Here is a 15818-nt window from a genome sequence, read left to right as displayed (position 1 = left end):
CATGAAGTTTGATAACAACAGGGAATAAAGCTGATATGATGACTTACAATGTGTTAAATAGTAAATATAGAGAAAGAACCTTTATGTTTAAATTGTGAGACAAGTGAGATATAGATCGAGTTATAGGATATTGACAATAAAACTCATTTTCCTTCCTATTAGCTGAATAATCTGTACATCAATGGCAAATCACAAAACCTACCAAAAATTTTACAATAGACCACACATAATGTATAAATATATGTATACATTATTAACAAAAAAAAGCTTAAAAACACAATTTATATATATATATATATATATATATATATATATATATATATATATATATATGTATATATATATATATATATAACAAAGGACGAACAGCAGCTGTTAAGGACATTGGTACGGTAATAGTAATCCCAGGCAGCATAACAGTATAATGATAAAAGATAAAGTGTAGCAGCAGTGGTGTGAAGAATAGACTAATCAAAAGGTGCAAGTGCAGAAACTTAACAATCAGCAAAAAAGAGCATATGCATACCCATACAGTCACAATCTGCCAGGGAGCCACGGAAATGCAAGCTTCTACATATGTTTAGGTAAAAACCTTTTTCTGAGGTTGGCCAGCTAAAGCTGCCCATTATAATCATTGCACATATCTTACCTTTCTATTTAGGGTCACATTTGCCGTATTTTGCTGCATATTTTCTGCAGCTGATTTTGCTATCCATTGAATCCAATGCACATTTTCCTACAAACTGAAGTCAATCGGTAGCAAAGTCAGCTGCATATTTGGTTACACATTGACTTCAATGGTTAGGAAAATTGGCAGTAGCAAATACACAGCAAAATACGGCATGTGAGACTCTATTCTTAGAGGGAATCTGACAGCTCTAATAGCTGTTAGGGTATAAAAGCTGCAGGATGTGACCAACAACACTGGCAACATCCTGCAGGTATAAGTCAGATGTGTCATTGGGTTCAGGAAAAACCACACCCGCATGCAATGACCGTGTATATTATTTTGGAAGGTATAGTGTCTAGTCTGTCGATCTTCAAGAAGACCTTTAGTTCATCCACCACATCAGCTAGAGCTAGCATGGCCGGCTTGACCCATTCTCTGAGCAGCACCCTTTTCGCTACCAATAAAATAACGTGTAGGAAACGAGGGATGCTCCACAGTGCCACCACTTCTGCCACTTCAAGGTCTGGAACAGAAGGGCCTGGGGGGTCAAGGGAACATGAACTGACCAATGTCTAGCAATATATGCGATGATTCCATCCCAAAACTCCGTGGTTTTGGAGCAACTCCAAATGCCATGAAAGGAGTCAGTATTGGAGGTTTTACATTTTGGAAATTAGGTGATTCTATCAGGGAAGGTGGCAGAAGCTGGGAGATTCAATAAAATGATAACTAATAAAAAAAAAATAGCTGGGACCTAGATAGCCAAAATGCATTATCTTACAAAAAAGTTTTCCTCCACAGTTCGCTAATTACATTCACCCATCCCCTCAAAATCTTGTCTTGTATCTGAGTCTTGCAGAAGATCTCATGTTTAGAAATTTTCAGAAGTGATCATTGAAACCCCTATAGAGACTAGATAGGGACTCCCTTTTAGGCTGCGGGCCCACTATATCAAGACACCTCCGATAAGGGGCCACAAAGGCGAGGAGCTGAGAGACCTGGAGGAAGTGAGAGGGTGGTACAGAGAAGGCAGGCAGCAGTGCTTGTGGGGTACACCACTGCTTGTCATCTACATGCAAGTACATGCGATATTGTATAGTGTGTTTACTGCTGTTTATTTTGAAGCTTACATTACCTGAAGGCCTCTTTTTAAGATCATTTCTCTCTCCATCCTGTAGTACACAAAGTCCTTTGGGATCGGTACAGAGCTAGAATATAAAAAAAATAAACATTGCTAAAGCCTATAATAATGTGTATTATGCTTAAAATGCATCAGACAATAAGGATTCCGAGTGCGGCCAGTGCTGACTGATCAGTAGGCGCTAGGACCGCGCAGACACTGCAGTCTCCAATAGACTGCAATGTGTTCCGCACGGATTTCCGCCTGAAGAAAGAGCAACCCCTTTCTTCAGGCTGAAATTTCCAAGTGGATTTTCCGTTCACAAATTCCGAAGTGTGAATTTGTGAACGGAAAACCATTCACTACACTATACCTTTTAGCAAGCGGAATTTCCGTCGGCAATTTCAATGCGAAATTGCAGGCGGAAATTCCGTAGTCTGAACCTAGCCTAAGGGTCTAAGTGAGCATGTAACAAATAGACATCACTGACAACCACCAATTTCCGAAGACAGTACAGAACATCTAATCTCTATATGTCCTGTGTAGCTCTAAATTTAAGGAGACTTAAAGTAACATTAAACACAAAAAAAACATACAATTCCTCTTTTTGCTTTCTATATTCCATTTCCTATATTTCGTCTTAAATTGCAACTTATAAACATAGATAAAAAAAAAGTATTACTCTGTTTTCTAGTAGCTCAGCGATATTCTTCCCTCATTAAAATATAATGTATTAGTAAGCGCTATATGGGACTTAATATACAAACTCTATATGCTTGATTAGATGTCTTAGGATTGGTATATGCTTGATTAGATGTATTAGGATTGGTATATGCTTGATTAGATGTATTAGGATTGGTACCTGTATATTGTTGCAAAGGAGAGTGTCCCATGTATGGTGATGAGCGCAATCACAGACGTGGTATGTACCTCGATATGGGGCTGTAGATCAAGAACGGAGGAAGAAAAATAACGTGATGGATACCTGACCAGATATATCCAAAATACCATGTGAAACAAGATTTTCTTCTTGAAAAGAAAAGATACCTGTGCGTGTATTAGATGAAAATGCTGAACGCACAGGCTGAATGCGATGTGGTTCTATAATTCACACAGGTAAAGCATATGCTGAAAATAAAGGAGAGATCGGGTTCTATTGGTACCGATTGCTTATTTTGAAATCCGTTACTTGCTGTATGTCTGTCTATTTATATATGTTTTTATACTTGCAGTTTTGATGCATCTTTTGTGCGGTAATTGGTCTTTAAGTTGCTGAATTGGAGAAAGGCTTGTGCCAAGGATAATGAAGGTTAATGGGAGAACGCCCCAGCCGGTAGCGTCTCAGACCGTAACTTGTTTTCTTTGCGGTTAGTCCGGTGGAGCTGGACGGTAAGTGGTGACATCACTACTGGTGCTGTGGAGGCCCACAATACTTTCCAACGTGTTTCGGAAATGGGAGGACTGTTTCCTTCGTCGGGGATAGTAAGTGTGTGGCCTCTTGTTCCTTATGTAACCTAAGGATGTCAAGACCTCCCATAATTTTCTGTGGACACTTGTCTTTCTTTTCTTTGATTGTAATCTATCCATAGGGTTTATAAAAAGCCGAAAATTTCAAATTCAGAATTTAAACCGTGTGGAATCATAGTGTTTATGTTAAAAATCCATTTTGAGTCTGCCCTGGAAAGTTGCGCTATGTAGTTGCCTCCCCTCCAGTTTGGAATGATTTTCTCTATTCCAAAGAAGGTAGATCCTTAAGTTGCTGTTGATGTTTCTCTTTGTAATGAGATGACAGGGGATGAGCCTCATATCCTCTTTGTATGTTGTATACATGTTCCCCCAACCTAGTCTGTAATTGTCTTTTTGTGCATCCTATGTATATATTATTGCGCGGACATTGGATACCGTATATGACGCCGGACGTTTTGCAATTAATATTATCCTTTATTTTGTATTCTGTTTTTTCCTTAGGGCTTATTATTTTGTAAACTGGGCTTGTGCTTTTGCTGGTTGTACACATTTTGCAGTATTTGCCTGGAAAAAAGCCTTCCTTTGTAGATGAAAGTGATGAGGATGGTTTTGTTGCCAGTTGTATAGTGGGGCAATTTTATTTCCTATATTTTTAGCTTTCATATATATAAAGGATGGGTTTGCTGGAATATGTTAACCTATTATTTTGTCATTCTTTAGGATGCCCAATGCTTTTTTATTATTTTCTGGAACAGATGGCTTTGTTTGTTATAATAAGTGATTATGGGAATTTTCAGTTGTAGATTCTCCATTGTTTGATTTTTCTTTTTGACCGATGTTTCTTCTTGCGGTTTCACAATCAAGCTTTTTCTGGTTATTTGTTCAATTTCTTTATGTGTGTTCCTCAAGGTGTTTGCATCATATCCCTTACTGATAAATGTATTTTCTAATTCTAAGGCTTCTGTATTGTACTGTCCTGTCTCTGTACAGTTTCTGCGTAATCTGAGAAATTGGCTATGTGGAATGTTATGTAGCCAGATTGGGAGATGGCAACTTTCCATATATTGCATTTCCTATATTTTGTCTAAGGTTGCAGCTTATAAACATAGATAAAAAAAAAAAAGTATTACTCTGTTTTCTAGTAGCTCAGCGATATTCTTCCCTCATTAAAATATCATGTATTTGTCTGGTTATTTGTTCAATTTCTTTATGCGTGTTCCTCAAGGTGTTTGCATCATATCCCTTATTGATCAATTGATTTTCTAATTCTAAGGCTTCTGTATTGTACTGTCCTGTCTCTGTACAGTTTCTGCGTAATCTGAGGAATTGGCTATGTGGAATGTTATGTAGCCAGATTGGGAGCCAGGTTTTTACAATAGTTTGGAATACTAGTGCTGGCCAACTTATTCTTTGGTCAGATTGGGAGATGGCAACTTTCCATATGTATAAAACTGTTGCTGTCAGTTGGTTTATTGTACGTGCTGGTAATGATTTTGTTGTTTTTAATACTTATATTTATACCTAACAAATGTACCATGGTCTCACTGTACTCTGCAGTGAAATTTAAAAAATACTCGTTTTTATTTATTTCTTCTAAAAACACCTCTATTCTTCACACCAGAAGAGATCACACAAGCAAAAGTCAATTTAAAAAAACTGGAAAGATTACTCAGTGCAGAAATGAGAGACCTATGGGAAGTGGCCACCCTGGAAAGAAATTTGGACCGCAATATCATTCCAAAAGGCCTAACAGTATTCCGGGCCTTATCAGGAGACTTAGGAGACCCGGCAACTTTGGATGAATGGGCATGCATGTTTCACGGCTTTTCCAAACAGGCAGTCCTATTCATCATCAAAAAAAGGAAGGAAGGAATCATGAAAAGTAAGCTAAGCATAGCGAAATTATTTGACAAAATTCCACCATATAAAGATCATCTTGAAATTATTAACTTAGCTGGCAGTATTAAATGAAGGATAAGACAAAAAGAAGATGAAATCATAAAGAAAAAAGAATGAAAATTCAGTAGAGATTTCACACATGATAGTAACTCTACCTCCAAAAATAATTCAACACATGCAACAAATATAGAAGAGCTCGAAACGATAGATGAAATGAGTGGGGGAGATATGACAGAAAATGCTGTTAACATTGAAAACACATCTCTGTTCACTGTTCATGACACTTGCCCAGAACAAAGACAAAGCAATCACTACATTCCACTCTCTCCCACTATCACTATAGTGAGAAGAAATAGTCCACCAGAAATTATTCAGAGCAATTCAATCCCCAATGAAGAGACAGAAGTAAGCAATGGCTCTAATCATAATGAAATAGATTGCACTGTCATTACACAAAATAGATTCTCTCCATAACAAGAGACAGAAAGAAATGAAACCACAAACAGAAGGGAGGAAGAAAAACAAAGACTAATGAACAATAACATTAACACACACACAACATCCAAACAAAAAACAACTAAAAAAACAGTAAAGCAGGATTTTTTCAGAAACAAGGAAAAAAATCACAAAAAGAGGGAAAAGAGGAGGGAAATGCACCAAAAAAAAAAAAATAGATAAAAGAACCAATATCACATAACACAGACCAAATGCAAAAAATCTACAATATAAGTGAATACAAATTAACAGAAAATGAAACCAAACTCATACAAAAGGGATTAAAATGTTGCTTCCTCATGTACACTAAACAAATTTGAAACATATATCAGTATAAAAAAAAGTATGCGTAGTCTAACACTAAAAAAATATTTCATAAAAAATCCTCTACCCAATAGTGACCCTATTCCAATCACCTTCAAATATATGTTACGCCGAGCGCTCCGGGTCCCTGCTCCTCCCCGAAGCGCTCGCGGCGTTTCTCTCCCTGCAGCGCCCCGGTCAGACCCGCTGACCGGGAGCGCTGCACTGACATTGCCGGCGGGGATGCGATTCGCATAGCGGGACGCGCCCGCTCGCGAATCGCATCCCAAGTCACTCACCTGTCCCGGTCCCCGGCTGTCATGCTCTGGCGCGCGCGGCTCCGCTCTCTAGGGCACGCGCGCGCCAGCTCTCTGAGATTTAAAGGGCCAGTGCACCAATGATTGGTGCCTGGCCCAATCAGCCTATTAGTTTCCACCTGCTCCCTTGTTATATAACCTCACTTCCCCTGCACTTCCTTGCCGGATATTGTTGCCTTAGTGCCTTGAGAAAGCTATTACTGTGTTTACCCATACTGTGTTCCTGACCTCCTGCTATTTCTATAGACTACGAACCTTGCCACCTGCCCCGACCTTCTGCTACGTCCGACCTTGTTCTTGCCTTATCCCTTGTACCACGCCTATCTCAGCAGTCAGAGAGGTTGAGCCGTTGCCGGTGGATACGACCTGGTTGCTACCGCCGCTGTAAGACCATCCCGCTTTGCAGCGGGCTCTGGTGAAAACCAGTAGCAACTTAGAACCGGTCCACCGACACGGTCCACGCCAATCCCTCTCTGGCACAGAGGATCCACCTCCAATCAGCCGAATCGTGACAATATACAAACCTAAAAAAGAAATCCACCTTTTTTCCTTACCAAGAGTATTCGGAATCTATGCACACTTTTGAAAATATGGTCGCCAACGATTTACGCAGATTAAAAATTTATACTAAATATCAAAATCATAACTTATCAAAACGGGAACAAATAGCAATAAAATCCCTTCAAACCAACAATAACATTGTAATCCGCCCAGCTGATTTTGGATTACAATACATATCATGAGGAATGCCTCAGACTTCTAAGCGATGCCCGCACCTATGAAAAACTAAAGAAAGACCCCACAGTACAATACAAAACTGAAATGGACTTACTCATCAGAAAAGGCAAGGAAGAAGGTAATATTAGCAAACAAAAAGCAGAATTCATCAAAACGCAATCACCCAGAATTCCAGTATTCTATCAAATTCCAAAGGTGCATAAGTCCACAATTAACCCTACAGGGAGGCTAATAATATCGGGAATTGGATGCCTTATGGCCAATTTATCAAAGTATATCGATATACACCTACAACCGTGTGTCGAATTACTTCTGGTATATCTCAAAGATACAGCGCATATTTTAGAGATTTTGGCAGATATAGAATGGCAGAAACATTATATTATCAGGACATTAGACATTACGTCATTATATACCATCATCGAACACAACAAAGGCAGGTTTGCTGCAGAACACTTTTCATCTCAACAAGCAGATATGCCGGAGAGCCAAATTAATTTTATAGGGGATTGTATCAATTTTATATTGAAACACAATTATTTAAAATATGAACAACTAATTTTTAATCAGAAGTGGGGTACAGCGATGGGGACCAGGTTCGCACCAAGTTATTCTAACCTGTATGTAGTCCTGTGGGAGGAGTCCCGGGGAGAAACTTGGTGCGAACCTGTTCCTGTGGAAAAGATTTATAGACAACGTGATTTTTATTTGGAGTGGTGATACCATGAGTCTGACATTGCTTTTAGAAGAAATAAATAAAAACAAGTATTTTTTAAATTTTCACTGCAGAGTAGATGTTACGCCGAGCGCTCCGGGTCCCCGCTCCTCCCCGGAGCGCTCGCCACATCCTCGCTACTGCAGCGCCCCGGTCAGATCCACTGACCGGGTGCGCTGCGATACCGTCTCCAGCCGGGATGCGATTCGCGATGCGGGTGGCGCCCGCTCGCGATGCGCACCCCGGCTCCCGTACCTGACTCGCTCTCCGTCGGTCCTGTCCCGGCGCGCGCGGCCTCGCTCCCTAGGGCGCGCGCGCGCCGGGTCTCTGCGATTTAAAGGGCCACTGCGCCACTGATTGGCGCAGTTGTTCTAATTAGTGTGTTCACCTGTGCACTCCCTATGTATACCTCACTTCCCCTGCACTCCCTCGCCGGATCTTGTTGCCATTGTGCCAGTGAAAGCGTTTCCTAGTGTGTTCCTAGCCTGTGTTCCAGACCTCCTGCCGTTGCCCCTGACTACGATCCTTGCTGCCTGCCCCGACCTTCTGCTACGTCCGACCTTGCTCTTGTCTACTCCCTTGTACCGCGCCTATCTTCAGCAGTCAGAGAGGTTGAGCCGTTGCTAGTGGATACGACCTGGTTACTACCGCCGCTGCAAGACCATCCCGCTTTGCGGCGGGCTCTGGTGAATACCAGTAGTAACTTAGAACCAGTCCACTAGCACGGTCCACGCCAATCCCTCTCTGGCACAGAGGATCCACCTCCTGCCAGCCGAATCGTGACAGTAGATCCGGCCATGGATCCCGCTGAAGTTCCACTGCCAGTTGTCGCCGACCTCACCACGGTGGTCGCCCAGCAGTCGCAACAGATAGAGCAACAAGGCCATCAGCTGTCTCAACTGACCGTGATGCTACAGCAGCTACTACCACAGCTCCAGCAATCATCTCCTCCGCCAGCTCCTGCACCTCCTCCGCAGCGAGTGGCCGCTTCCGGCCTACGACTATCCTTGCCGGATAAATTTGATGGGGACTCTAAGTTTTGCCGTGGCTTTCTTTCGCAATGTTCCCTGCACTTGGAGATGATGTCGGACCAGTTTCCTACTGAAAGGTCTAAGGTGGCTTTCGTAGTCAGCCTTCTGTCTGGGAAAGCTCTGTCATGGGCCACACCGCTCTGGGACCGCAATGACCCCGTCACTGCCTCTGTACACTCCTTCTTCTCGGAAATTCGAAGTGTCTTTGAGGAACCTGCCCGAGCCTCTTCTGCTGAGACTGCCCTGCTGAACCTGGTCTAGGGTAATTCTTCCGTTGGCGAGTACGCCATCCAATTCCGTACTCTTGCTTCCGAATTATCCTGGAATAATGAGGCCCTCTGCGCGACCTTTAAAAAAGGCCTATCCAGCAACATTAAAGATGTTCTGGCCGCACGAGAAATTCCTGCTAACCTGCATGAACTCATTCATCTAGCCACTCGCATTGACATGCGTTTTTCCGAAAGGCGTCAGGAGCTCCGCCAGGATATGGACTTTGTTCGCACGAGGCGTTTTTTCTCCCCGGCTCCTCTCTCCCCTGGTCCTCTGCAATCCGTTCCTGTGCCTCCCACCGTGGAGGCTATGCAAGTTGACCGGTCTCGCTTGACACCTCAAGAGAGGACACGACGCCGCATGGAGAATCTTTGCCTGTACTGTGCCGGTACCGAACACTTCCTGAAGGATTGTCCTATCCGTCCTCCCCGCCTGGAAAGACGTACGCTGACTCCGCACAAGGGTGAGACAGTTCTTGATGTCAACTCTGCTTCTCCACGTCTTACTGTGCCTGTGCGGATATCTGCCTCTACCTTCTCCTTCTCCACTAAGGCCTTCTTGGATTCCGGATCTGCAGGAAATTTTATTTTGGCCTCTCTCATCAACAGGTTCAACATCCCAGTGACCAGTCTCGCCAGACCCCTCTACATCAATTGTGTTAACAATGAAAGATTGGACTGTGCCGTGCGTTACCGCACGGAACCCCTCCTAATGTGCATCGGACCTCATCACGAAAAAATTGAGTTTTTGGTCCTCTCCAATTGCACTTCCGAAATTCTCCTTGGACTACCGTGGCTTCAACGCCATTCCCCAACCCTTGATTGGTCCACAGGAGAGATCAAAAGCTGGGGTACTTCTTGTTTCAAGGACTGTCTTAAACCGGTTTCCAGAACTCCCTGCCGTGACCCTGTGGGTCCCCCTGTAACCGGTCTCCCTAAGGCTTATATGGACTATGCAGACGTATTTTGCAAAAAACAAGCTGAGACTTTACCTCCTCACAGGCCTTATGACTGTCCTATTGACCTCCTCCCGGGCACTACTCCACCCCGGGGCAGAATTTATCCTCTGTCCGCCCCAGAGACTCTTGCTATGTCTGAATACATCCAGGAAAATTTAAAAAAGGGGTTTATCCGCAAATCCTCCTCTCCTGCCGGAGCTGGATTTTTCTTTGTGTCCAAAAAAGATGGCTCCCTACGTCCTTGCATTGATTACCGCGGACTTAATAAAATCACGGTAAAGAACCGCTACCCCCTACCTCTTATCTCAGAACTCTTTGATCGTCTTCAAGGTGCCCACATCTTTACCAAACTGGACTTAAGAGGTGCTTATAATCTCATCCGCATCAGGGAGGGGGACGAATGGAAAACTGCATTTAACACCAGAGATGGACACTTTGAGTATCTAGTCATGCCCTTTGGCCTGTGCAACGCCCCTGCCGTCTTCCAAGACTTTGTTAATGAAATTTTTCGTGATCTCTTATATTCCTGTGTTGTTGTGTATCTGGACGATATTCTGATTTTTTTCTGCCAACTTAGAAGAACATCGCCAGCATGTCCGCATGGTTCTTCAGAGACTTCGAGACAATCAACTTTATGCCAAAATGGAGAAATGTCTGTTTGAATGTCAATCTCTTCCTTTCCTAGGATACTTGGTCTCTGGCCAGGGACTACAAATGGACCCAGATAAACTCTCTGCCGTCTTAGATTGGCCACGCCCCTCCGGACTCCGTGCTATCCAACGTTTTTTGGGGTTCGCCAATTATTACAGACAATTTATTCCACATTTTTCCACTATTGTGGCTCCTATCGTGGCTTTAACCAAGAAGAATGCCAATCCTAAGTCCTGGTCTCCTCAAGCGGAAGACGCATTTAAACGGCTCAAGTCTGCCTTTTCTTCTGCTCCCGTGCTCTCCAGACCTGACCCATCTAAACCCTTCCTATTGGAGGTTGATGCCTCCTCTGTGGGAGCTGGAGCGGTCCTTCTACAAAAAAATTCTTCCGGGCATGCTGTTACTTGTGGTTTTTTTTCTAGGACCTTCTCTCCGGCGGAGAGGAACTACTCCATCGGGGATCGAGAACTACTGGCCATTAAATTGGCACTTGAGGAATGGAGGCATCTGCTGGAGGGATCAAAATTTCCAGTTATCATTTACACCGACCACAAGAATCTATCCTATCTCCAGTCTGCCCAACGGCTGAATCCTCGCCAGGCAAGGTGGTCTTTGTTCTTTGCCCGTTTTAACTTTGAAATTCATTTTCGCCCTGCCGACAAGAACATTAGGGCCGATGCTCTCTCTCGTTCCTCGGATGCTTCGGAAGTAGAGGTCTCTCCGCAACACATCATTCCTCCTGACTGTCTGATCTCCACTTCTCCAGCCTCCATCAGGCAAACTCCTCCAGGGAAGACCTTCGTTTCTCCACGCCAACGTCTCGGGATTCTCAAATGGGGTCACTCCTCCCACCTCGCTGGCCATGCGGGCATCAAAAAGTCTTTGCAACTCATCTCTCGCTTCTATTGGTGGCCGACTCTGGAGACGGATGTTGTTGATTTTGTGCGGGCCTGTACTGTCTGTGCCCGGGATAAGACTCCTCGCCAGAAGCCTGCTGGTCTCCTTCATCCTCTGCCTGTCCCCGAACAGCCTTGGTCTCTGATTGGTATGGACTTTATTACAGACTTACCCCCATCCCGTGGCAACACTGTTGTTTGGGTGGTCGTTGATCGATTTTCCAAGATGGCACATTTTATTCCTCTTCCTGGTCTTCCTTCAGCGCCTCAGTTGGCAAAACAATTTTTTGTACACATTTTTCGTCTTCACGGTTTGCCCACGCAGATCGTCTCGGATAGAGGCGTCCAATTCGTGTCAAAATTCTGGAGGGCTCTCTGTAAACAACTCAAGATTAAATTAAACTTCTCTTCTGCTTATCATCCTCAATCCAATGGGCAAGTAGAAAGAATTAACCAGGTCCTGGGTGACTATTTACGGCATTTTGTTTCCTCCCGCCAGGATGACTGGGCAGATCTTCTACCATGGGCCGAATTCTCGTACAACTTCAGAGTCTCTGAATCTTCTTCTAAATCCCCATTTTTCGTGGTGTACGGCCGTCACCCTCTTCCCCCCCCTCCCTACTCCCTTGCCCTCTGGTTTGCCCGCTGTGGATGAAGTGACTCGTGATCTTTCCACCATATGGAAAGAGACCCAAAATTCTCTTTTACAGGCTTCATCTCGCATGAAAAAGTTTGCCGATAAGAAAAGAAGAGCTCCCCCCATTTTTTCTCCCGGAGACAAGGTATGGCTCTCCGCTAAATATGTCCGCTTCCGTGTCCCCAGCTACAAACTGGGACCACGCTATCTTGGTCCTTTCAAAATCTTGTGCCAAATTAATCCTGTCTCTTACAAACTTCTTCTTCCTCCTTCTCTTCGTATTCCTAATGCCTTTCATGTCTCTCTTCTTAAACCACTCATCATCAACCGTTTCTCTCCCAAACTTGTTTCTCCCACTCCTGTTTCCGGTACCTCTGACATTTTCTCCGTAAAGGAGATACTGGCCTCCAAGACGGTCAGAGGAAAAAAAAATTTCTTGGTCGATTGGGAGGGCTGTGGTCCTGAAGAGAGATCCTGGGAACCTGAGGACAACATCCTAGACAAAAGTCTGGTCCTCAGGTTCTCAGGCTCCAAGAAGAGGGGGAGACCCAAGGGGGGGGGTACTGTTACGCCGAGCGCTCCGGGTCCCCGCTCCTCCCCGGAGCGCTCGCCACATCCTCGCTACTGCAGCGCCCCGGTCAGATCCACTGACCGGGTGCGCTGCGATACCGTCTCCAGCCGGGATGCGATTCGCGATGCGGGTGGCGCCCGCTCGCGATGCGCACCCCGGCTCCCGTACCTGACTCGCTCTCCGTCGGTCCTGTCCCGGCGCGCGCGGCCTCGCTCCCTAGGGCGCGCGCGCGCCGGGTCTCTGCGATTTAAAGGGCCACTGCGCCACTGATTGGCGCAGTTGTTCTAATTAGTGTGTTCACCTGTGCACTCCCTATGTATACCTCACTTCCCCTGCACTCCCTCGCCGGATCTTGTTGCCATTGTGCCAGTGAAAGCGTTTCCTAGTGTGTTCCTAGCCTGTGTTCCAGACCTCCTGCCGTTGCCCCTGACTACGATCCTTGCTGCCTGCCCCGACCTTCTGCTACGTCCGACCTTGCTCTTGTCTACTCCCTTGTACCGCGCCTATCTTCAGCAGTCAGAGAGGTTGAGCCGTTGCTAGTGGATACGACCTGGTTACTACCGCCGCTGCAAGACCATCCCGCTTTGCGGCGGGCTCTGGTGAATACCAGTAGTAACTTAGAACCGGTCCACTAGCACGGTCCACGCCAATCCCTCTCTGGCACAGAGGATCCACCTCCTGCCAGCCGAATCGTGACAGTAGAGTCAGACCATGGTACATTTTTTAGATCTAAATATATGTAATAAAAACAACAAAATCATTACCAGCACGTACAATAAACCAACTGACAGCAACAGTTTTATACATATGGAAAGTTGCCATCTTACAATCTGGCTACATAACATTCCACATAGCCAATTCCTCAGATTATGCAGAAACTGTACAGAGACAGGACAGTACAATACAGAAGCCTTAGAATTAGAAAAGAAATGTATCAATAAGGGATATGATGCAAACACCTTGAGGAACATACATAAAGAAATTGAAAAAATAACCAGAAAAAGCTTGATTGTGAAACCGCAAGAAGAAACATCGGTCAAAAAGAAAAATCAAACAATGGAGAATCTACAACTGAAAATTCCTATACTCACTTATTATAACAAACAAAGCCATCTGTTTCAGAAAATAATAAAAAAGCATTGGGGCATCCTAAAGAATGACAAAATAATAGGTGAACATATTCCAGCAAACCCATCCTTTATATACAGGAAAGCTGAACATATAGGAAATAAAATTGCCCCACTATACAACTGGCAACAAAACCATCCTCATCACTTTCATCTACAAAGGAAGGCTTTTTTCCATGCAAATACTGCAAAATGTGTACAACCAGCAAAAGCACAAACCCAGTTTACAAAATAATAAGCCCTAAGGAAAAAACAGAATACAAAATAAAGGATAATATTAATTGCAAAACGTCCGGCGTCATATACGGAATCCAATGTCCATGCAATAAAATATACATCGGACGCACAAAAAGACAATTACAGACTAGGTTGGGGGAACATGTATACAACATACAAAGAGGATATGAGGCTCATCCCCTATCATCTTATTACAAAGAGAAACATCAACAGCATCTTAAAGGATCTACCTTCTTTGGAATAGAGAAAATCATTCCAAACTGGAGGGGAGGCATCTTCCAGGGCAGACTCAAAATGGATTTTTAACATAAACACTATGATTCCACACGGTTTAAATTCCAAATTTGAAATTTTCGGCTTTTTATAAACCCTATGGATAGATTACAATCAAAGAAAAGAAAGACAAGTGTCCACAGAAAATTATGGGAGGTCTTGACATCCGCAGGTTACATAAGGAACAAGAGGCCACACACTTACCATCCCCGACGAAGGAAACAGTCCTCCCGTTTCCGAAATGTGTTGGAAAGTATTGTGGGCCTCCACAGCACCAGTAGTGACGTCACCACTTACCGTCCAGCTCCACCGGACTAACCACAAAAAAAGCAAGTTACGGTCTGAGACACCACCAGCCGGGGGTGTTCTCCTGTTAACCTTCATTATCCTTGGCACAAGCCTTTCTCCGATTCAGCAACTTAAAGACCAATTACCGCACAAAAGACGCATCAAAACCGCAAGTATAAAAACATATATAAATAGACAGACATACAGCAAGTAACGGACTTCAAAATAAGCAATTGGCAATAGAACCCGATCTCTCCTTTATTTTCAGCATATGCTTTACCTGTGTGAATTATAGAACCATATCGCATTCAGCCTGTGCGTTCAGCATTTTCATCTAATACACGCACAGGTATCTTTTCTTTTCAAGAAGAAAATCTTGTTTCACATGGTATTTTGGATATATCTGGTCAGGTATCCATCACGTTATTTTTCTCCCTCCGTTCTTGATCTACAGCCCCATATCGAGGTACATACCACGTCTGTGATTGCGCTCATCACCATACATGGGACACTCTCCTTTGCAACAATATACAGGTACCAATCCTAATACATCTAATCAAGCATATAGAGTTTGTATATTAAGTCCCATATAGCGCTTACTAATACATTATATTTTAATGACCTTCACTTCTGTGTATTATATACGGGAACACATACCTTTAGTTAAGCAGCACAATTGGGGATATCATTACATTCACATTATAGCACTACTGTCATCCAGCAAATTAATTAATTGATATTCTTCCCTCCTCCAAGACAACTGACTGCAGCAGGAGCCTCCCCCTCTGCCCTGTCTGAAGAAATCTGAATATTGTAAAGACCTGTCCCTTTGCTAATCGTTTCCTTCTTTATTGGTCAGAATAAAATGAAAATTATTTATTTACTTTTAACATGTAACTAATCTGCTGCTGCCTGCAGACTTTAATGGGTAGCAACATTTCCGCCTCGGGATTCTCAGCTGCAGGCAACCCGCGGCAGATTAGTTATGCGTGAACGTGCCCTATTACAAGTAAGAGCATTTCTTATAGAAATTCTGTAATAAAAAGTATAGAGATCATTTTCTAGGCTTAGACTTCCTTTAAACTGGCAAAAGTATATCCATAAGCCAATAATAAATAGACTGGACTATTTACATTTACCAATATATTTGATCAA

At 43.6% G+C, this 15818-nt stretch overlaps 1 protein-coding gene across 6 annotated transcripts in view; it reads right to left on the bottom strand.

Annotated features, from left to right (window-relative positions):
- The window catches only part of LOC130362185 (uncharacterized), a 205140-nt gene that overhangs the window by 182307 nt on the left and 7015 nt on the right, over positions 1–15818 (bottom strand). For 5 of the 6 annotated variants that reach the window (XR_008891308.1, XM_056566279.1, XM_056566281.1 and 2 more), the window contains one exon: positions 1806–1878. Coding sequence is in view for 5 of the 6 variants with exons in the window: in XM_056566279.1 (XP_056422254.1) it covers positions 1806–1878 (73 nt within the window). In the remaining variant the exon portion in view is untranslated. Of the gene's footprint in view, positions 1–1805; positions 1879–2652; positions 2733–2837; positions 2919–3016; positions 3054–15818 lie in introns of those variants that run through there. The other variant, XM_056566282.1, reaches the window with a different exon arrangement.

The sequence above is a fragment of the Hyla sarda genome, chromosome 3 (assembly GCF_029499605.1).
Source record: "Hyla sarda isolate aHylSar1 chromosome 3, aHylSar1.hap1, whole genome shotgun sequence".
NCBI classification, from domain to species: Eukaryota; Metazoa; Chordata; class Amphibia; order Anura; family Hylidae; genus Hyla; species Hyla sarda.
Note: the sequence above shows the minus strand (reverse complement) of the source record. Positions and strands in the feature narration are given on the sequence as shown.